Below are 23,865 nucleotides of genomic sequence, written 5' to 3'. Positions count from 1 at the left end.
TGGAGTCAGTTTGCAGGCACCAACCATCGTGTGGCTTGAAGCACTTTAACAATTGTGTTTTTGTTTTAAAATTCAAACCAAAAAGACACTTGGTGGCCAGCACACGGAAGAAGGCATAGAGGCTCAGAAGACATAGGACTAATGACTGCACCTTTTACCCTCGAGTATGCTCTTTATACTTAAGTAGTTTTATGTGGAAACACTAAATGCTGCAAATAAATGTGAAATATCGCTCCCATCAAATTTCTTTTATCAGCATAGAAGATACCCTTAATGGACTGCCATGATAACGTGGGTCAGTTAACCTGCACTGTAGAGCAGTGAAACTGCACTAATGATGGCTTATGCATTCCACATAACAGCATTAGGGGATGGGTGGGTCGGCAAGCTATTACTGATAAGTGGCCCCATTATGTGTGCTGCCTTCAGTGAGTACTAGGATTCCAGCGACAGGAATAGCAAATAGCACTGGTGGGCATATAGTTTAACTGTTTTATCACTGCAAGCATGTGGTATCACACAATATAAACTAAAGATGTATGTTAAGTTAAGGGCAAACAACAGTAAGTATCACACTATAAAGTATTATTTTATATTGAGTGAGTTGCTCTTCAATCACAAATATTAATACTTTGTAGCGAACTACAATACCATTCTTGTGGGAAACTGCAAAAGAGTTAAATAATGTGTAAAAACATAAAAGTTGTGTATTTTGGCTATATATTGGTAGTATTCTGCTTAAAGTTGTTCATTGCAAGTATGTAATAATTTTGAGCCGCTGTCAGGCTAAGTGAAGTATAGCCAGAGTCACTGGAATTATGTGGCAGCAGCGGGCCATTATGTTGCAGGGTTGACTAAAGTAAGTGGAAAGAAAAGTCAAATTATGCAGCATGTGGTACATTCTGTGTTACTATTTTCTCATTTTAACTCTTGTTACCCGTGTCTGGGCATAGGTTGCACATCATTCGTGTTGGTTTCTCTCCCAAATATAGTAATAAGCTACAGAAAGGTAACCAGTCAAACAATGCAAATTGCCTTCCACTGTGCAGCAACATACGTGGCTACGTTTTTGATAACTTTTAGACCGTTTAAGCTAGAATCATTTTTTTTCTGTTAAAATCTGCAGATTATACAGTAGATGATAGATTTTGACATTCCTATTTATATGAAAAACACTGTGACGGCACAAACACATAATTCCAGTGGCCCGGAGTGTAGCTAACCTGCGGCACTGCAGGAAAAACCCTAGTGATATGCATACAGCCACTGAGTCTTATTAAAGTGCAGGTGGCCCCTTGGGACAGAGGGGGAGAGGGGTGGGTAGCTGTGAAACTGCTGCCGCTTTGAATCACAGGGGACTGCGCAAGTACTACTTAAATCGTTTACTCAATTTAAATAGTGAAACTTTAGTACGGCAGCAGTGTCTGGAATTCGTTCTGCTCTTCACAAGACTACTGTGACAGGAATGCTGCTGCCCCTAGTACAATGTGTTCAGCTTGAGGGAGCCTTCACTCAGACCGGAAGGTCAGCTCTCGGCGAGGTTCCATGTAGTCTGCTGAAGGCACAGGAAGCTTGCTCCAGATAGTGGCAAGGAATGGCTGGACACAGGTCACATCAGGCACGCATCAGCTATATTCCATGTAGAAACAAGGTGTGTGGCTTATTGCGTGTCCCCCCCCCCCCCCCCCCCAAATCCCACGGCTCCTAATCCAAGCTGTACAGATTGTGCTGTCTTATTTCGGGACTCACTGCTGGATGTTTGACCCACCTGTGCACATCCAGCAGCACACCTGACAGAGCACTGCGGAGGCCCGTGATTAATGGGTGGACCTAGTTGCCATGCAACAGCAAGACACTTTCAACCACCATAATAGTTGCATTTTTTTCTCGAGGTTTTACCTACACCTTAAAGCAGGAATAAGACAGACAACGGGTAGCACTCTGTGGTAGAAGCATATCATAAATCTGCGTAAAGGGAATGAGATCAGACACGGGCTACCAAGAAACCGTGCAGTACCATTCAATGAAAGAGTGCGCCGGACAAATGATAAATTAATTCAAGTGTAAGGGCACTTGTAACAGGGGCAGTCCCCACTAAAGAGAAAACACACCCAGAGGTGGGATAAAGAGTAGTGTCTTGCGAATAAAAAGAAACCACATTTGAAACAGGCACACTAAGCAACAAATAGGAAGCATGGGTGTGGTCTGTGCACTCAGATGGATTCAGAATGCTTCGCAGAGCTGTGCATGCGTGTTGCCTCTAGACTCAACCTTAAAAGGAGTGAAAAGTTTGAGAAGGATATTTGGGGGTTCATAGTAGTCATAAAGTTTTGGGATGAGTCATAGAGGGAAAAGATGAGACAAAGGTTGAAAGGAGGATTTGTTTACATAAGAAACTGAAATTAACTTAAACATACACATATGCACATGACACTTGGTATGGCTGTATTGGCAGAAGGATACCCCTCTATATAAAAATCTATGTGCGCACCGAAGCAGTAATATACACATGATGTGAGGTGCACATTTACGATACGATATATACTCGGGGAGGAGAGATAGTGAGGAGCCTGGCGCTCGTGCGTGGTCCCCCTCCCCTATTGCGTCAGCACAATATCGCACATCCCAGCCTCTGAAAATGGGGAAGCCGGACGGCCGCCAGCCAAAGCTGACTTTCGAAGCACGAAAGACTACCCGCTCACAGGCGGAACAGGAGGATGATCACGTGGAATCCCCACCCCCTCCACTGCCGATTTGATGGAACTCCTGCTTATCATGCAGTCCAGCTTGACCTCCATCGAACCCAAGATGGACTCTATGAACGTGCGGCTGGACGGGGTTACGCACAGGGTAGATAAACATGAGGACCAGCTGACGGAGGCGGAGTGTCGTATCTCGGACCTCGAGGGCACTGTCACTGCTACCACATCCCGGAATTCGGACATGGAGAGGGCTATCAAGGTAATAGCAGCCAAAAATGAGGATTTGGAATCCCGCTGTTGCTGCAATAACCTCCGAATCCTTGGAATATCTGAGACGACTGCGACCGGACGAATGGAGGAATTTGTCGAGTGTCTCCTTATAACGCTGTTTGGACGGGAGGCGTTCTCGCCGGTCTTGGTGGTGGAGGGGGCGCATCGCATCCTGTCTGCACGACCTGTCCCAGGTGCAGCTCCCCGGCAGATCATAGCCCAGATGCTGAATTATCGAGATCGGGACGCTGCCCTTCACCTGTCCAGGTAACTCGGGCAGCTTCGATTTGAGGGTATGGAAATCTCCCTTTACCCCGATTTCACCATGGCAGTGTAGGAGCAGAGGAGAACGTTTATTTCAGGTAAAAAGAAACTGCAGCAGCTTAATCTGCCATACGCTATGCTTTTCCCGGCATGGCTTAAAATCACGCATTCTGGGAAACAAATGTTTTTCAATACCCGCCAAAAGGCATAAGTCTTTCTTAAAAGCTTCCCAAAGCAGCCGGCGGCCCGCGCATCTCCTCTTCGCCCCCAGGAAGAAGGGGCGGGTGGGCGCGCCAGAGGGGGGACCTGCGTCGCGGATACCGAGCAGGATGGTTTATATGGACTCCTGGGGTGGGATTCTTTGTCCCAGTATTGTGACCTACGCGCTGGTAATGACTTTATCCTGTTAAATTGCCTTTCCTTCGCATTGGTTACCCATTAAGCCATAGACTGACTATATGAAGTGGCACGAGATGACTTTCTAATGTAGCCCGAATGCCCTCGCTTCTGCGAGGAGGCTCTGGACACCCTCTGGAACCCACCCATTAGGTGAGCCCTACCTACTGTTCGTACTCTTCGACTGAGGTAGAGAAGTTTAGTTGTTTGATTTTCTCCCTCAGTCTTATTGTTTTGATGGAAGGGGAAGTGTCTTTGGAGACACGGAGTTGTGGGAGGGGAAGGAGGTAAGGGGGCCATGGCAGGATTGGGCTGCTGATGTGGGAGGGGGGTGGGGGGGGAAGTTTACTAGTTGCCACAGAACCGTACAGCTTAAGACCTTGCCACAAGACGCTGGCCATCAGACCTTGGGTGCGCGACCGTTCTACCGATTCCACTTGATACACATTGCAGACGCACGTGTATTATTATGTCGGCCGCCATGACTGATCCCCCCAACTCAGCCTACCTACCAGTTCCTCACATGGAACGTGTGAGGACTGGGTGACCCGCGCAAGCGCCGCCACATCCTGGGGTATTTAGATTGTCACAATATACACTGCGCGATGTTGCAAGAAACCCATTTTAATCCCAACGCTACTCCTACATTTGCATCTCGCTGGGCCAGCTATGCCAGTTTCTCTTCCTACTCCTCGTATGCCCGAGGCATGTGCATTCTCGTGAAGAAAACGCTTCCATACACTCCTATAGGGTCTCTGGTAGATAAGCAGGGTCGTTATGCCATTGTCTGAGGCAGACTCGCCGCAGAGACCTTTACATTTGTTTCATGTTATGGGCCCAATTCCGATGATCCTGAATTTTTTAGACTACTCTGGGGTAAAATCCTGGAAATAGGCTCTACACACTTGCTCTGGGGAGGAGATCTAAATGTCACCATTGAGCCTGCTCTTGACCGCTCACATCCGCAACCACGCCACTGGTCCGCATCCCAATCCACTTTAAAAATGATCGTTGATGATCATGAGCTCGTTGATGCATGGCGGCGACATACGCACCCAGTGCTGAGGGAAGGGACCTGCTTCACCACGGCTCGAGCCTCCTGGTCCAGAATTGACATGTGGCTCATAACTAAAGGGCTTATTCCATGGCTGACACGCACCCTCCATCTCCCTCTCACCTACTCAGACCATTCCCCGGTACTCATGGTTCTTACCCCTCCGCATGAAAGCTCTCCATTCTCGAATTGGTGCCTGAATCCACAATCCTTGCTTGACCCAGTGTTTAAACAAGAACTGGAACAGGAGATCATAGATTTCTTTTCGCGTAACAGGGCTCGAAAAATGGTACTAGTCCTGCAGGTCTAGTGCCTTGGAAAATCCCCTCGACCTCACTTCAACTTACTTGACCTCCGTCTCCGAAAACGGAGCAAAAGTGACAAGATAACAAGATTTAAAGGCATCTTTATTGCTCATTCCCTTTGTGAGCAATAAAAATGCCTTTAAATCTTGTAATCTTGTCACTTTTGCTTCGTTTTTACAGACAGAGGACAAAAGTTAGTTTCTCTTCCTACTCGCCAGAAAGGGCGAGTAGGACCTAAAAATAGCTTGTGCTCATCAATTCTCCCTCGCAAATGCGAGGGGGCGAATGGATTGGTCGAGCCCTGCGTAATAAAAACTCGGTCGTGCGCTACTCCACAATTTGGGAGGCATTTAAAGTAACTATTCAAGGCCTGTGCATTGCCAAGAGTGGGGGGATCCTGAAAGATATCAGGGCCAGACTGCAGAGACTTGAGGGCGACCTTAAACATATCGAAATGAGACTCCAGACAGCGCCGACCCCCGAACTGCAGACAGTTTAGAAGCACACTGGAGGAGTACCAAAACACTGCGGAAAGCGGGTGTAAATTTTGGGTAAAATACTTCAGGGCACGCTGGTACGGGGAGGGAGACAGGCCAGGTAGGGCGCTGGCATCCCTAATCCGGCCCCCTCGGTTCTCGAATACAGTTCTAGAGATTGAGGATGCAGGTGGTCAGATCCATAGAGACACAGAGGATTTAGTGGCAACCTTCCGGTGCTTTCATAAAAGTCTGTATAAGACTCAAAGGGATCACTCTGAGTTTGAGTCCTTTTTTGAAGACACTCCGATTGCGTGGTTAGGGGATGGCCAACGGGAATTTTTGTTTAGTCACCACGAGGATGATGAGATGATTGCTGCACAAATGCAACTGGCATCCAGGAAGGCACCGGGGCCGGATGGCCTCCTGGTGGAATTCTATAAGACCTTTCATCACCTGCTACTCCCGATCTTGCGACATGTTTGAGGAGGCTAGGGAGTTTGGTGTGCTCTCCCCCTCTATGCGAGAGGCCCACATTATCTCCATACCCAAGCCAGGTAAAGATGCTAGACATTGCGATTCGTACAGGCCCCTCTCTTGAATCGACGTGGATGGAAAAATCCTAGCTAAATTATTGGCTAACCGCATCAGCCCCCTGATGACCGTATTGGTTCTTCCGGACCAGTCGGGCTTTGTACCTACTAGAGGTACATCCCACAACTTACGCACGCTGTTTGCGTTACTGCAGGACATGGACCCGGAGTCCAACGCTGCAGCAATATTCTTGGACGCCACTAAGGTATTTGATTCCCTGTAATGGGACTACCTTGCCTTTGTACTGCAGCGCATGGGGTTTCCCCCCCCCCCCCCCCCCCCCTTTTTGGCTTGAATCAACTTGCTGTACTCAGGCCTGCAGGCACGGATCCTTGTTAATGGTGCAAGATCAACTCCCTTTGTGATCACCAGGGGCGCCCGACAGGGGTGCTCTTTGTCACCCCTTCTATTTGTTCTAGCCATTGAACCATTGGCGGTTAAAATCAGGCAACCCCATCGGGAGCACGCCCTGATCTACCCGGAGAGACAAATTTTAATATCCTTAAACGCGGATGACTTGACGCTATATTTGCCAGATCCTGACGTAAGCCTTAATCCAATCCTTCGAATAATGATATTGTTCGGCAGACTGTCGGGGGTAAGGGTGAATTGGGGAAAGTCTCAGATATTCCCACTAACTGACTCCACCCCGAGTTTTGAGCCTGAGAATCCGCTGACTTGGTGCGCGGAATCGGTTACGTATTTGGGCATTCGAGTCTCCCGCTGCCGGGAAGAGTTGATGAGGGACAACTATGGCCGCATACTGGATCAATTGACAGACAAAATAACCAGATGGATTGCGATGCCCTTGTCCATGGTCGCCAGAATCTTTTTGCTTAAGATGGTGATCTTACCTAAGCTTCTCAACCTGTTTACTAACATACCATATGCTCCGAGCTGCCATTTTTTTTTTTAGCAGTATCAAATCACAGCTGATCAAATTGACATGGGGCGGGAGGCGGCCTAGACTGGCGTGGGAGATCCTCACGCGTCCCTTTGACGCTGGAGGTCTAGAGGTCCCTGATATTAAATTATATTTTATCTGCGTTCAGGCTCACTTTGCGACATTCTTGGTACACCCCCCCCCCCGCCCCCCTGGCAGTGGAAGATGGATATATGGCTCCCACTCCTTTCTCTGCATACTTGAGTGCCCCCACTGTACCTAGACCCCTGGCCTCCACTACTGTCCAATGCACCATTCGCGCTTGGTGGGACCTGCCGCTGAGACTACAGAGCCCCCTATTATACTCACCCCTAGCACCTCTGTGGGGATGACGTGAAATCCCTGTTACACAGGAGGGGGGGGTGGGGGATGCTGTCGGATGTTACGGAAACTGTCTCGGATCACTTGGGGTCAACTGTACACACAAGGGACCTTTTGCACTAGGGAAGAATTTTTTGTGAGCCTCTCTATTCTGCACCAGTCTACTCAGTGGCAATGCTCTCTATGTAACTCCAGTCTGGGCCACTCCATTCGACTCTGGGCAACTTCACTCTGTGCCACTTCACTGTACGTCACTGCAACACTGCACTCTTTTCAAATGCACTCCACGCCAATGCACTCAACTCTGTACCACTCATCTCTATGCCCCTTCACCTTACGCCAGTCCACCATATGCCACTTTGAACTACTCTGCACTGTATGCCACTACTCTACACCACTTAACTCTATGCCATTACCCTCTACGACAAACTATTCTATGACATTTCACTCTACCCTGCACCACTCCACTCTTCGAGACTTCAATCTACTCTGAAACTGTCTACTCTCTTCCACTGCACTGTACATCAATGCACTCTACGACACTACTCTGCAACACTGCACTCTGCCACTGATTTGTACGCCACTACTGCACTGTATGCCAATGCACTCTGCATCACCTCTGCGACGCGACACTCTACTCTGTCACTCTACTCTTTGCCACTCTACGCTACTCCACTCTGCACCCCTGCAATTTACGCCCCTCCACTATGCTTCAATCTAATCCATGTCCCTGAATTCTACGCTACATTTTGTCACTAAATTCTATGCCACAATACTCTGCAACACTCTATGCCAATGCACGCTACACCATGCCTCTCTACTTCACGCTGCTCTACCTCTGCAAAACTGTATTCTACGTCACTGTACTCAATGCCAATCTACTCTGCACTACTGCAAGCTATGCTGATGCACTCTACGCCACTGCACTCTGTAGCACTCCACTCTATACCAATGCACTCTGCAGCACTACACTCTACACCAATGCACTCTGTAGCACTACACTCTATGCCACTATATTTTACTCTGCACCCCTCTCTGCCACTCTGCTCCCCTCTCTGCCACTCTGCTCCCCTCTCTGCCACTCTGCTCCCCTCTCTGCCACTCTGCTCCCCTCTCTGCCACTCTGCTCCCCTCTCTGCCACTCTGCTCCCCTCTCTGCCACACTGCTCCCCTCTCTGCCACACTGCTCCCCTCTCTGCCACACTGCTCCCCTCTCTGCCACACTGCTCCCCTCTCTGCCACACTGCTCCCCTCTCTGCCACTCTGCACCCCTCTCTGCACCCCTGCACTCTCCAACATTCTACGCTACTGCGCTGTAAACCAGACCACTCTGCGCCACAGTACGACTTTCTACACGACTCCACTTTATGCCTCTCCAATACACGCCACTCAATGCCACGCCACTCTACGACACACTACTCCACTCTTTGCCATTCCACTCTACTCCATGCCACTCTCCTCTATGCCACTAACCTTTGGCTAAGCTGAACAGCAGCCACGCTGGTGGACAACATGGCTAAAACACATTGGCAAAGCAAATAGCTCTTGCATAGACAAGACCTATTGGCTTTGCCAATTCTTGTTCTTAGCAGGTGGAAGGCTCCTTCCACTTACTTAACAGCAAGGTATTGGTGCTTCCCTTGACGACATGTCAAAAATCTTTTTGAGAAAACAAACACAATAGCATTGCTTCAACGCAGCACCCAGGCAAAAGAAAAATGGTCTTTGAGTCGCACTGCAAGTATTCTTCAAGAATGCTGCAGTTAAAAACAAATCGGTGTCAAAGAAAATCGTGCAAATCAAAGTAAGCCACTTTGTAGAGACTGAGATATATTGTCTCTGGTAGGGAGCCTTTAATTTGAGGAAAATCTCAAACTGAATTCTGGTGTTTTAATTCCACATTAACCATTTATTTTTAAGTACCATATTGTCGAGTCTTATTGTTTTGCGTTGCACAGGATGAGTTCACAACTTTGCATTTTCTAGTGGTATGCTGTTTAAATTGTGTGAACTAAATCCTTTCCTTTTGCCTGTGTAGGGTGGTGGATTCAGTATAGTGGGATGCCGAAGCCTCCATTCAGAGACTGAATTCAGAAAGGCCAGTGCCTCGGGCGGGTACCTGGATGTGATGAGGGTTTGCAATAGCTTGATTAGGATCTGAGTCTTAGGGTGCTTAAGGTTAAAGGCAGTTGACTTTCATTGTCTTAGAATCTGTTTACGGTTCCTGTGAGGCTGCTGTGCTTGTTGGATTTGTATAAACTGCTCCTGTCAATCTGTTCATCTCGCCTCTCTCTTGAACACTTTCTGGCTTTCATTGGCTCACCCTCTTGCCTGAAGTGAATTCCAACAGTGGGATTGCTTCAAGCTGCCTGAGACAGCTGGTGAAATACCGACTCATCAGTGAACAATTTCTACCTGGGAGGTTGTCTTATGTGCTGGGATACCTAACCTACACAGTCCACAAGACCCTTGCATTGCATGCAGAGCCAGCACTAAGAGAACACCTTGCACCCCACCATCTTCACTGGTTCCCACACCAGCAGCTACATGAGAGATCCGGGGATACAAACACGAGAACATTTAAATGCTATAAACTGGGACTTGAAAACGGACTCCAATAATGAGATGGGAAGTCACATTGGTAAAGGGAACCTACTAATCAAGCAGTACAAAGATTCAAGTGGGACCGGGACACATTGGTATTGATTGTGGTAATATACTGACTGTGCGACCGGGACTACGCCGTCACTGACTGGGAAACATCAATACAGACTGTGGCACCAGAAGTCTATGGCCACTGGCTGTGAGACTGTTATTTGGACAGGGATCATCCTGAACCTAGGAAAAGGAGTCGAATCACAGACACCAACCTGGGACAAGAAATACACTGGCATTGGGGCAGGGAGCACACGTAGGCACTTTCCTTAATCTAAGGGGTGGGGACACTTGCGGTACAGGGATCACCATGAATGAGAACAGGCACTATTGAGGCAGGGACTCTACGGGTTCTTCTGAATTCTTCTTACTGTGGTTGAGTGATCTGAAGTGAGGGTGCTCATGTTACTCATGTGAGGGGGAATAGAGGGCGACTGATGTCCTCCTGATTGTGACCAGTTATATTTTCGGGGTGCACCTGCCACTCCCGTTTAGAGTGGTGTGAAATATTGGGTGACATTTAATACTGTGGTCGACAGTTGCTGTTTTTGTATTTTGTAGTTTTTGTTGCGGGTGAAAGGCTAGATGTGGTTGCTGTAGACTCCGTGGCAGTGTATTTGCTGGCATTTGAGCCGTGCACATGGTTTACCAATCGGTCTTCTTCTAGAGCTAATAAAGCAGTTGTGGTAGCATACATTGGAGGGCGAGGCAGAGACATTCATTCGGTATTAAAAATGTGCCCAGTCCATTAAATAGTATAGCGACCAGATGGTGCTACAAAGCGCCATTTCACGTTCCTTTACCCCAGAGGGTTTGGGGATGCAGCTTCTGCTGAACCGTTCACTTGGTCTTGTTTGACTATTAAATTCAATGGAGTCCTTGCTACCTTCACCAGGGAGCTAAAAAACTCTTTGTGCATAGATATGTGCAAAGCCTAACGTGGGGTATTAGTACGGCCTCGTGGCTAAATGGGCTATAGGAGCAGTGTTCTACTTGACCATGTTAGCAGGTCCTAACACTAGTGGTAGGCGCTGAATGAGCCCTTGTTTGCTTTGCTTGATGAGCTGCTTTTGTGCAATCAAGGTGACATGTGATGTTACAGGGTTGTCCAGGAAGGAGTTCCAGCAAGAGGTGGCAGTCAGTGAAGATCCTTTTGTGTCTAACCTGTTTTATACTCCGTTATGACTCCTATGATCAGAGTGTGCATGAGGATTGCTATTTGGTCATCTGGTGATAAAAGAAATTGGGCTCCTTCTGCATAATACCTAGTGGGTTACATAAAGAGATTTGACAGGAGTTCTGTGTGTAAGTGCAGCATTCTTTTTGGGTGATGGCAGTGTTCTTTGGGTCATAGTGGAGAAGCATTCTATACTTTGAAGTCCGATGTTGTTTTAACACGTATTGTATGAGCCATGTAATTTATGAAAGTAGGTCCAGTGCATTTATGAGCTGTATGTAGGGCCTACTAGAATTATGCTATAAGGGTGGATCACATTTTGCTGCAGGGATAGCTAAATTATGAGGCAAAGAAAAATTATGCAACATAAGACTCTAAGGGCCATATTCACAAGGAGCTATAGCCGAATTAACGGCACTTTATCGCAGCCAAAGTCGTGATAAATTTAACTCCCCATTCACAAGCTGGTGCGAACAGCCCACAGCACCAGTTCACCCACGATCACAGCCGCAAAAAACATCGCCACAGAGGCTCCCCTTAACTATTGCTAATGAGATGCAGAGTAGGCGTACCCGTGCCAAAATCCGCGACACCTCAACGACCAGCCCGATCGGCAATAAGAACACAAAACCGGCGATAAGGCGCGTTAGCACCAGGAAATCTACACTTGCTCTGACCTGGTGTTAAGTCTGATGGCAGCCAGCACCACAAAAGGAAGACCAGCCCAGGGCCACACGAAAGGGCAACAGATGCCATGGAGCCACACATCATGCGGCCCGGACACCCAAGAGGGCCACAACACCCACTGTCACAACCCCACAGACCACCCCTCCCTGGCACCCCCACCCAACATAGACATGCCACATCAGCTACACAAAAACTTGTACAAAATATTCTGCATGATGTTGCACAATCACAACAGTTGAAATGCATGTGTCGTCACAGAAATGAGCATCACACATTCACTTTCGAAGCAACAAATAAAACTTTATTGAAATGAACACCAAAATTAAATGAAGACACATGGTGTCTCCCCGCGAGACAGTCCATAGGTCACAGCCTGCAAAACCAAAAACATGATGAGAAGGTGTGTCTTGGGCACATCTAAGACAGAGAGAGAGAGAGAGAGAAGGGAGGGAGGGAGAGCGAGAGAAGGAGAGGGAGAGAGAGAAAGAGAGAGCCGCCCCAGTGCACCCAGGCCACACTGCTCACCTGCTGCCACCAGTGTGTCTCCAACCACGTGCTGGTATGTATAGTAGTACCACACGTCTGATTTGGAGCTGTCATCTGAAACAGAGTCCAGATACATGACTGGCACAGTACACACACTTGCACAAGATAGCATCGCCTACCCGCTCATGCACACCCAGGCGCAGAGGCATCACCAAGGCACCCGCCACCCACAGAGCATGCACACCCAGGTCTCACTGCTCACCTTCCGCCACCGGCGTGTAGACTGGATGTCCCACCACGTGCCGCTGCAAGCCACAAGCCCGGGGCCCGCGGACATAGCACCCTCCACACCATGCAGCCAAGCTCCGCAAGCCAACAGGTCTCACGTTTGGTGCTGGGTCTTGAATACTCCATGGCCGAGGACATACCAGTGCACCCGACAACATCGCAGGCTGCACACCCGCTCAGTTTTGAGTTTTTTCAGCATTACGTACATCAATTGTGTGTCTTTTGCACACCCAATCAGCCCAATGGGTGCCACTAAGTCTGTGACCCGGAAGCGAGGCCACGTGCCAGTAGGCCCACGCTGCCTGCTGACTCTGGCCTACACTGCGGTCCAGAAGGGCACACCAAACCAGAGTTGCCCTGACCGCCGGGGCGGGGCATCATCACAGGCTGCCCATCCGCTCAGCAGCTTAAGGTGCCACTGACTCAGTGCACACAAAGTCACTGTCCCATGGCGGGGTGCCTGTGCCTGCCGCAATGCGCCGGGTGTGACTAACCCTGTGCAACAGTGCTACGTGGTGGTCGGCCCGTTCTGTACGCAGGCCTGGGTCCCACTAACCCTGTGCGCAACAAAACTCTTGTGCCCTTTATGATTGGGAACCGTGGCGTCCGAGAATGTGACGTTTGGACCCCTTATGTTGGCGGAGAATGTGACGTCTGTGCCGGATGGGTGTGGTGTGCGTGCACACCTGCCCTCAGGGAGTGGCTGTGACATGCTGACAACTAGACCATTGACCTGCACACCACCAGCGAGTTCGCCTGTGACGGGGGAGCAATGAGGGCCCCCCCTCTGAGTGTAAGCGGAGTGGTCTGGCCTGCTGGACCCAGCGCAGGGCTTGCCACAATGACAAGTGGGCTTTGGGCGTGGTTCAGTCCATGTCCGGACAAGGAAGTGAGTGATGCATGTGTCCCTGTTGTAATGTCCACGGGACTCGGTACACAAAATGCAATGTAGCACCCTCTGACTGGCATCCCACAGGATGAGCATCATTGACGCAAGGGAAATCACTGCCCCTACATTCATCCACACATGCATACATGACTGATGAAAGACATGACACAGCAGTGCGTCAATGGATGTTTATTGCTCTTCCAGTACAGTTATGCAGCTGGAGCGGTTCAGGGCAATGCCCAGCACACTACACAATATGGGCCCGTGGAGGGCCAGCCAGAGTCCGTCCGGGGATGACCAGTCCTGCTGAAGGGAAGGTTACAGTCCGCCGCCTGGTCGCCATGTCATTGGGCATCATCCGGAAATGTCAGTCCATGTCTCTGTGCAAGGTGAGTGCATCGGAGTGTATCGTGGGTCAGTGGAAGGTCATGAGGCCATTTGCGGGACCAAGCAGAAACAGGCCAGGTGGCGGTAATGAATGCTAGTGCCTGGTCCTTCTGCCCACAGTCCCATCCACGTCCACAGGTGTGTACCCTGCCCCACCTGTGGGTGTTGAAGAACCGGATGCCGCACTGTGTGCCACTGACACATCAGGGGCCTGAGTGGATCCGACTGCTGCACTGGGTGGCACTGATACACCAGGGGGCGGAGATGTGGATAGTGTGGGGGCAGCAGCATTCGTCAGCGCCACGCATGTGGCGGCAATGACATGGTTGGGGTCTGTAGGGCATAATAGATCCCAGCTACTTTTCGATGTTGTCAAAACACACAAACAAAAGTCATTGTCATTTAAGATGCCATATCGTTTTTTTGGGCCTTAACGTAGCTTGGCAAAACATTTGACCATATAAAAATCACAACAAATGGCTTTATTAAAGAATACAGGGGGAGGACCAGGTGTTTAGCCTGATATTGTCCAAGGCTCTGGGGTTGATTTTGGTGCCTAGCTGTCACGTGACCCCTTGAGTCCAGCCCGTGTCTGCGGGGTTTTTAACAAATAAATATTTCACGTTTTAAGACTTGTAAGCCTATGCTGCTTAATGTAAAGATAAATTGCCAGTCTTAGTATAGAAAATAAATAAATAATGTGCAGCTGAAAGTCATTTGACAAGGAGAGCTGAGAGGTGTGATGCGTCTGTCCTGCTTTACGATCTGTTACTAATGCATTACATTTGCATAATGAACAGAGCATTCCTTACTTTGTGCAGGGAGAACTACCTTTCTCTCAAGTACACACAAAACCCGTTCAGGAATCTCTAGAGGAGTTTAAGTGATTTGCCCAGAATCACAGGATGTTGAGCCCACACCGAGATTCGAAAGAGGTGATTTATAGTAAGGTCTATGTTCTATATAGTAAAGAGCGCAAATATAGGCATTCCATTTTTTGTCTCTACTGAAAATAGTTCTGAGGTTAGTATGTTCCCAAGCGCTACAAATGTTGGTATGTATGTAAGCCCAAAGGGGGAATAAAGTGGGTGGGCCAAGGTCACAGAACAATTTGGTCATGTGGGTGCGCCATGATTGGCACTTGGGTATTCAGGTTTCTTAAGAAAACATTCAGCAGCTCCTGCCAGGCCTCATTATTTAAACGGCGAATTGACACTGCTACAATTTCATTGCAAATAAGAACCGCACATTTACTAGGCCAAGTTTATTTACATAGCGATATGTAAGCAGCATGTGACACATTTTTAAGTACTCCTAGTGCTGGTATAAGGCACTGAGGAACACTGAGATGATGTAATTTGTCCAGGATCACATGGTGTGTGGTCATTTGACAAATCCTGAGCTAGCCCTTAAGCCTGGTGAATTCACATTCCCACATTAGACGCTAGAGCATGCCATGTAATTGTAGTCAAAGCATTTTATTTTTGAGGCGGAACTAACCACCTTTTCATGTTCTCATTCCTAAATTCTGTTAAATATATACACTTGGATAGTAAAAAGAAATATCTTGGTGTGACAGAGGGGGTGCCACGGACGATTCGAAGACATGGAGGCTCAGTCACATTGCGTTGTAGAAAGTTCTAAAGTTCGTCAGACTGCATTACTCTGACGGCAAACAAACCCCATGCTTGTCACCAACGAACATTTCATCAGGATAAAAGGTGGCTTAATCACAGGAATCCGCAATTTGTAGGTGGGGTGAATGACGCAGTGGCATACTTTTCTCCCACATATATCAAGCAAAATGGCTGAGCGAACTTAGTGTTATCTAATAAACAAGTGCAATCTTCAAGTCACAAGCTCTGATCCCGGCAGGATCAACTCGGAATTTCACCTGGGAGTCCGACACTTAGTGCTTTTGCGTTGTCACCCACTTTAATGCCTGCTCTTTTAGACTGTCTCAGTGTCAGTCTATTTATCGTTCTCCGAAGAATGAAAGTAGTATTTAAACGCTCGAGAGCCAGATACTTAAAGACCTCTGCTGCAGGGCCTCCACCCACTGAGCTAGATTATTAAAGGGTGGCTTCTGAGAGCATCCGTGTCTCTGGTGCGAGTTACTTCCGCGAGTAGAGCCTCCCTGAGGCTCTGAAATGATGCAGCCTCAAGAGAAATATTAGACGAGCATTGGCATAGCCAATAGGTCTCGCCTTTGGGACCTTATAAGTGTTTAGCCATGCAACAGTTGCATAACTAAATACTTATAAGGTCCCAAAAGCGAGACCTATTGGCTATGCAAAGCGGCCGTACGGCCGCGAAAGTGAAAGTGATCGCGGTAAAGCGCGTGCCCGCGCACATGCACTGTAGCTCTAGGCTGGCCTGGTAGCACTTTTTGGAGCGCTCTCAATAAGTCTCGCCAGACCAGCGCATGCGCCGGGTCTGGCGAGACCTAAAAAACCAGGTCACTCGAGCCTGGTTTCCCAGCTCCAAGGTCGCCGCTCTGGCTAGCTAGTCTTTGCAAGGTTTTAGCAAATAACATTTTGCGGTGTCAACGTGCAAGCCTATACAACAGTAGGTAATTGGTTTACTTATCAACTGTTGCTGTGTCATAGCAGTTGTTATTAAATTAGGAATCTAAAATAAACGATAGAGGCTCTCTATGAGAGTCATACTTAACAAAGAAATAATAGCTCTTTGCATGCAAAATAAAATGAAATTACTCTGGGGATCCACAAATAGGGGCAGGGTGGAAATAGCGGTTTCAGAAACGGATTAGAGCCGAGTGGTGAATCAGTGGCGTGGTACAGTCTGATAGCATATTGCATTATAGGGATAGGGCACCTGCGGCTGAGATTTATTTGCATCAAGGAAGTCTCGGGGGTAAGGCCACTCAGCAGACTGATATGTACTTACTACAGAAAAGTGTAGGTAATCTGCTGGCCACACGTTTGAAACACTTTAAAACAGTTTAGAAGATTCATATGCCTGCTGTAGAGCAGTGCGATGACCAGTGGGTCCGAATCGTAGTAGGACTTTTGTTTTTCAGTGGTTTAATGTCATTTCATGGTTGTGCTAATTAAAGGTGTTAAAACTGGCAAGATCTGCCTTCTTTTTTGATCACATAATGTTGGCAAATACCACATAACATGAGGTAAACATATCTTATTCTACAGAGACCTGATGTATTTGACGTACATGCCACTAAAACATCTCACACACCTTACGCGCACTTTCCTCCCTCGCCCCCACCTCCTTTGATAAAGGCCACTTGCCTGTAGGTGTTCACGTTCCTCATTATCAGCATTCCTACAAGTAAATGGGTTTATAATACTACTTTTTGTATGACATTCTCTCTGCTTGCTCTCCTCTCACACTCTTAAATTGTGAACAACAACAGTCAATCATGTTCACAGCATGCAGGTCTTAAATGCGGGAGAGGTCAGTGCAAGGCCGTTGTAAAAATCAGCATGCCTGTGCTTTTTTCCGTCCTCTGGTCAAAAGCCCATCACAAGTCCCATTGACCAGCCCCCACCTAAGGCTAACTGCAGAGCAAGAGCTGCCTGCTCCCATCACAGACACCTCCCTTCCCCACCACCACCACCACCACACACCTCTGGCTTCTTCACCGCCGTACTTCATAAAGTTTACATTTCGCGCCTATAGTCTCTCTCTCTACATGTACATTGCTGCATTCCTCTACACGCCCTGACAAAGACACTGACCACAGGGGTTGGAGGAGCAGAATGGTGGGGCTGGTTGTGGTGCGGTCTGGGGAGTGCAAACCAGGTGTTCGTGCGCAGTTTACAGGATATAGAGAGTAGGAACCATGTTTTGAGGGCTGAAGTACTTGTAGAAAACATAACATTTTCTTGGAGAATTAAATGGGAGCGGTGATGTAGTGGGGGTGAGGCGGTGGTAGGGCGAAGGTACTGGCGGGCAGTAGTGTAACCAGGATGCATGTGCAAGCCCAGTAGTCTGGCTTTAAAAAAAACTAGCATCGCAGAAACGACACAGTGAACTCGGATTGCAGAATCGCCCTCTGACACAGGCTGCCAAGTTCAGGATGAGCAAGTATTTCACTCGGGTCAGACGAAGGCGCTGCTATTCATGGGCTGGGGCTGCCCAACTGTGTGACCGCAGGCTGCACATTATGCATTATGGGTGAGTGTCTGGAAGTATTGAAAGTTAACATATATTGTAGTAAAGCTTGCCTAATCACGCAGTGTCTCATTTTTAACCTAGGATCAATGCTTTGTGCATAGATAACTTTGTATAATTTAATTACCTTTATAATGTTAGTACAGTGACTTTTAAAGTCCTACATGTCAGGTTACATGCAGTTTGCCGGTGCCATCCGCATTCAAATTTCAATACCCGCCAAAATGCAGATTCTCCGAGCCAATGATGAAAAAGTCCTAATTTTGTTAACGATAAATGAGGCAAATATTATGCAATCTCCAAATTGCTGATTCTATTAGACAATTGGTTGTGGAAAAGCCTGCTATAATTGAAGTAGTGCGCGCGGTGTGCCACAGCGAGCGATCTGGTCTCAATTATCGCGCCCGTGTCTGGGTAATTGAAAACAGATGGCGTGCGGGTAACAGACACCAATAGGCCATGGGCGGAGCAACACGACCGCCTTTGGCTATTGGTGCTGTCTTTCTAAAAAATAAGACCATAAACGCCAATACCGTGGCTCAAAAGGAATCGCACGAGCGTGTGCGATTCCAGGGTCCGTTTTGGAACCCTCCACAAAAGGGCTCTCGCATGCGCGAGCACTGCTGCGTAGTGCAACGCAGGGCGCGAGCCCCAAAAAGTCCTGTGCAGTATTGTGAAACTAAGGTGTGGGTGATGTAACCACCCGGATACGGACAGGAGATCCTCCGTTTTGTGCTCTTATCCCCAAAGGCTTCTTTTCAATCTGCCAGCTGTCGAAATGAGTGTGGTTTCATTTGCATAAGCGGTGTGCCTTCCCATACCTCGCTACATCTGGGCGCATTACCTTAAGGAGCAAAGATTTTATTAGTTGTTGGAGTACAGCAGTAATTGTTGTCAAATAATGTTTATTCTATGAAGAATTTTTGCAACAAAATGGCAATGTACTCTCTTGATTACCAATCAGTCGCTTTTCATTTTTTTTGACTATTCTTCAATACTGATTGGCTTCTAAGTTTAAAAAGAAAAATGCTGGACGTTTTACAAAATCTTTCTCATTAACATATTACTTGAACAGTTTCAAATTTGTAATGGAAAATGAATCGTTGTGTAAAATTAAAGACGGAGCTGGAAGATGAGTCCTTTCCCAGCAACCCTACTTCCACCTCCCCAACACCTCCAAGCTTAGTACATTCACATAAGGAGCTGCAGGCAGACAATAGAGATTGTATAGAACTCTCTGCAGCCATTCTCCTATTTTCCTAGAGGATACCTGCGGCCCTTTGAAGATTACGCTCTTTTTGCTGGTTAACTTTTTTGCTAATACAATGCTAATAATTGGAACCGGAACAATGGTATTGCTGTTCGGGGGAGATTTAAAGAGAATTACTGACAGTGAGAATTATTAATTTGATAAATCATTTAGTACCCTCTTCCGTGCCAGTCGTCAGAATATAAGCTCTTAATTAACAGGTTAGTATTCCAGTATATCATAATGCATTTAAACTCTTCCGTGCTGTCCACTTACCCGTAACAAGCCCAGAATTTCTGCACAATAGGCCGTCTGTGTTGCTTGTGTATCTTTATCGGTTTTCAGTGGTGATTACTGCACACCAGGGGAGTAGATCATTACGTTAGAGATGCTTGTATTTATTAACTGAAGCTCAGACATTGTGTGGCCCGTGAGGACCAAGAAATTTAAAAATGGCAATGTTATTACTGTTCTCGCCCCTTGAACGCAAATATGCACACAGTTATCGCACAGCCTAGCCATGCCATTCACCCGCTCCTTAAATGCACATGTGGACATGTCAGTCACACACATGCTTTATTCCCACCTGTCACTTCTCTCACATAGTCCCATTGTAATTGTATTTATATAGTGCTTATTAACCCTGGCAAGGCGCTAAAGTGCTTTATGGTGAATAGTATGCTACTCTGGAACTCGAGGTTAGTGGTTTAATCCAGTGGTTATTGTGCAATATTGCGATTAGTCATGTGCTCCCAAGAAACAAAATTGCATGCATTTGCTCCAGTTAGTGTGTGATCTATATATACCAGGTAGGCTTGATCGGTAATGGTGCTTTGTGGTTTCTTGTGAATGGATCATATGATTGGTGAGTTGAAATTTGGTAATGTTAGATTATATAGATAGGGTTCGAACAGGAGAGGTTGTGAGCTATGAAATGAAGTCTCAGCCACTTGCAGAATTACGATAAGAAGTATTAAGGCAGGCATGCGACTGAGAGGAGGCTATTCTTGGAAATAGAGGATGGAAGGTAAGAAAAGGGTTACAAAAATTAAAGAAGGAATCAAGTGGAGGTACATTTTTCATGCTGGGTTTTTGAAGTATGGTTGGAGAATCGTTTCTGAGATGACAAGCAATCAGAAGATGTAAGCTGTAGAAAAAATAGTGATCCATATCTGGGGCAGACTGCTTAAATATGCAATTCCAAGTGGACTCGTAATTTAAACATTGAGAGCCTTAGCTTGCTGTACCAAGCCTAGCAATCCTCTTTTAAAGTTAGTCTGGGGGGGCGTGGCCAAGATGGCGGGGTGAGCGGACGGACTTTCCGCTGGCTCCCGCTTCCCTGAGCCCCTAGACCGGGCCTACTGCCGCATCTCCCCCCGGAGGAACGGGGACTGAGCAGCGGAGACTCTGGTGGGCCAGTAGCAGTGACCTGGGTGCCCGGAGCGCTTCGGGACCGCCCGCAGCACCCGTCGGAGCGCTCCAGTGACCGCGACCGGGAGGGGGCGGAGCATTGGGCCGACGCGAGTGGCCGCAGGCTCGGACGCCTAACTACGAGGGAGCCCGGCTTTGCGGGAGCGGCCGGCTGCAGCACACAGACGGCCCACGCGACGACCAGGGGCCCAGCAGCGGCCCGGATCGCGGCAAGCGGCGGCACAGCGTGGCGAAGGGGGTGATCGGGCCGGGGGGCGGTGTGACCCCGCCCCCGGCGGTTGGAAAAGCGGAAACGGCGCCTGGAGTGCGGGACCCGGGGCACCCTGCGGCCCCGGCAGAGCGCGGTGGAACAGTTGCTGGCCCGGTGGAGTGCATACGGCGGTGGTGTTGGTAGTAGCGCTGTGTGGACGGTGGCCTGAGAGTGAGGTGCAGGCCCCCCACCCCAGAGGTACCGGAGGCGGCGACGAAGGCGCCTTACCCACAGACAGGAGCGGAGGAGACCTGGAGGGGCGTACCGGAAGAGCACCGGTGTGTGTGAGCAGCCGCAGGAGAGCCACAGAGAGGGGCCCCGGAGACGCAGAAGCGGGACAGGGGCCCTCGTGGGGAGTCTGTGACATTGACGGGGCGACCAGCATTGAGTCCCGGAGCCCATGGCGGGCAGCAAGGGAGGACGCAAGGGGGAACGCACCCTCCCCGAACTATTGGGCAGGAACCAGCAGAGAGCTGACCGGGAGCAGCAGTCGCCCAGCCCCTCTGGAGGCACGTTGAGCAGCGACGGCGGGGAGCCTCCGATAACCAGATCCTTCATGGAATCTCTTTTCGGCTCCTTACGGGAGGATTTCCAAGCCCTGAAGAAGGAGGTAGCCGGCGAGGTGTGGGAGGTCCGGCAGGAGGTGGACAGCCTGGGAGAATGTGTGGCCACGATGGAGGATGCCGGACGGAACCGAGATGAGGAACTAGAACGGCTGCAACAGGAGGTGCTTCGTCTCCGGGATCAGCAGATCGACCTTCAGGCGCACGCCGAGGATCTGGAAAACAGATCGCGACGCAACAACATCAGAGTCCGAGGCATTCCGCTCACAGAAGAAGGGACGGACATGGCGGGCTACCTGCAAGATCTGTTCCGGGAGGTCCTGGGAGAGCCGGACGGGTTCAGCATACGGATCGACAGGGCGCATCGAGTTGGGCCGCGGCGCCGGGCGTCGTTGCCGCCCCCGGACATCTTAGCCTTTCTCCCGGACTACCCGCTCAAAGAGCGCATCCTTGCGGAGGCGCGGAGGGAGCAGCACCTCACCTTCCGGGGGCGCCCGGTCGCCCTGTATCAGGATCTGTCCGCCATCACGCTTCAGAAACGGAAATCGTTCAAGACTGCCACCGACTTCCTGAGGTCGCACGCTACGCCATATACATGGGGACATCCGTTCAGACTCCTATTCCGATGGAATGGCACTATGCATCACTTACGGTCATTGCAGGAGACATGTGGGGTTTTGGGCATACCGGCACCGGAGGAGGACGCGGCTCCGCGGAGGCGGGGGCGCGCCGGCAGCGATGGCTGGCAGCGGGTGTCGAGGCGGGACAACCCGGCACGGCAGGCGAGACCAGACTCACCCACCATCAGAGCTGGCATGGCGGAGGCGGTGTCCGAGGTGGCGGAGAATACTGGCTTAACTGATACGGCGCCGACGGCGTAGGTCCGCTCCGGGGGGAGCTCATCACAGCCTTGGACACTACGCAGGTTTGGGGGCCAGTTGGGGGTGGGGGCGGGGGAAGGGGGTTCGGTGGCTGGACGTCCACTAGTGTACTTCACCACAGACTTGTCCCTCTGGGACTGGACCTGGACAATGCTGACTCAGGTTGAGGGGAGGGGGAGGGGGGCACTGTCCGAGGGGGTTAGGGAAGTGTTGGCACGTTGCCGCAGGATGAGTGGTGGGGTGGTTGGGGTGTTGGTTGCAGGAAATGGGGGGGGGGGGAGGGGGAGGGGGAGGGGGGGCTACGAGAGAGAGGAGGGGGAAGGGGGGTTTGCAGGGGGGGGGGGGGAGGGGAGTCCAGCGCGTGCCCGGAAACACGACTGCAGTAGCGGCGCGTACACTCAGGCCCGGGGGTCCTTGTGGGGGCCCAGCTGTCATGCTTGCCACTGCCAATTGTGGGGAGGGCGGGTGGGTTGGGGGAGACCTTATCGCATTGGGGCTGGCGAGTGGTACTAGGCCGCGCGGCGCAGGGGGGAGCGGCTTTGCATACTATCTTTGGGAGACTGATTTGCGGCTTGAGCTGGGGGGGGTATGCCGGCCCACTATGATCTCCACGCAGGACGCTTGCGCCTCACTACACATTTCTTACTATGCCTCCTCATACCTTTAAGATCGTGACCTTGAAAGTCAGGCGTCTGAACAATCCGGTTAAGCGGCGAGCAGTACGTTCCTTGTTAGAAAATACCCGGGCGGACATATGCCTCCTTCAGGAAACCCACCTGTTACCACAGGATACACATAGGCTACGCTCTTGTAAATTCCCGACGCAGTTCTTTTCTTCCGGTACTGCCAAGACGGCCGGGGTGGCGATTCTGGTGGCTCGACATTTCAGGGGGGAACACATCCACAAATTCGCAGAACTGAAAGGGAGGCTGCTGGCACATAGGTTTCGGGTGGGGGGCATAACATTCACGATAGGCTCCCTGTATAGCCCCAATGATAAACAGGAGCGGTTCTTCCAGTCGGCGGTGGAAGAGATCTCGGCCTCGCCGGATAGGCATGTTATCCTCGGGGGCGACCTTAACATGGTCTTTGATTCGGCGGTCGACCGATCGGTGCAGCGGTCCCCGCAAGTTGGAGAATTTTCAGCTGGCTGTAAGGCTAGACTTGCGGAGGTGGACCTCTGGGACCTCTGGCGCCAGAGGCACCCCGTGGCCAGGGATTACTCCTACTACTCCCACGCGCACAAGACCTATGCGAGGCTCGATCATTTCCTGGTCACCTCACCGGCGCAGGCCCTGGCGTCCGCCGTGGACATGGGGGTTATTTCCTTGTCGGATCATGCCCCTGTCGAGGCCTCCTTTTGCTTGCCGCCTTCTGCTGCCCCGGCGAGGGTTTGGCGCCTCCGGGACACTCTACTACACAGGAAAACGGTAACGGATCGT

The 23,865-nt window shown here is 49.7% G+C and overlaps 1 protein-coding gene across 2 annotated transcripts in view; it reads left to right on the top strand.

Moving 5' to 3' along the window:
* Nucleotides 1–23,865, top strand: part of ERLIN1 (ER lipid raft associated 1) — a 286,035-nt gene that overhangs the window by 1,130 nt on the left and 261,040 nt on the right. Inside the window, exon 1 of one of the 2 annotated variants that reach the window (XM_085608713.1) lies at nucleotides 13,712–13,896. The exons of the other annotated variant lie outside the window; for it this stretch is intronic. Within the exon in view, the coding sequence (XP_085464839.1) occupies nucleotides 13,872–13,896 (25 nt within the window). The 5' untranslated portion in view covers nucleotides 13,712–13,871. Of the gene's footprint in view, nucleotides 1–13,711; nucleotides 13,897–23,865 lie in introns of those variants that run through there. 2 annotated transcript variants of the gene reach the window in all.

The sequence above is a fragment of the Triturus cristatus genome, chromosome 1_2 (genome assembly GCF_964204655.1).
Source record: "Triturus cristatus chromosome 1_2, aTriCri1.1, whole genome shotgun sequence".
NCBI classification, from domain to species: domain Eukaryota; kingdom Metazoa; phylum Chordata; class Amphibia; order Caudata; family Salamandridae; genus Triturus; species Triturus cristatus.
The sequence above is the reverse complement of the archived record's forward strand: the minus strand, read 5'-3'. Positions and strand labels throughout refer to the sequence as shown.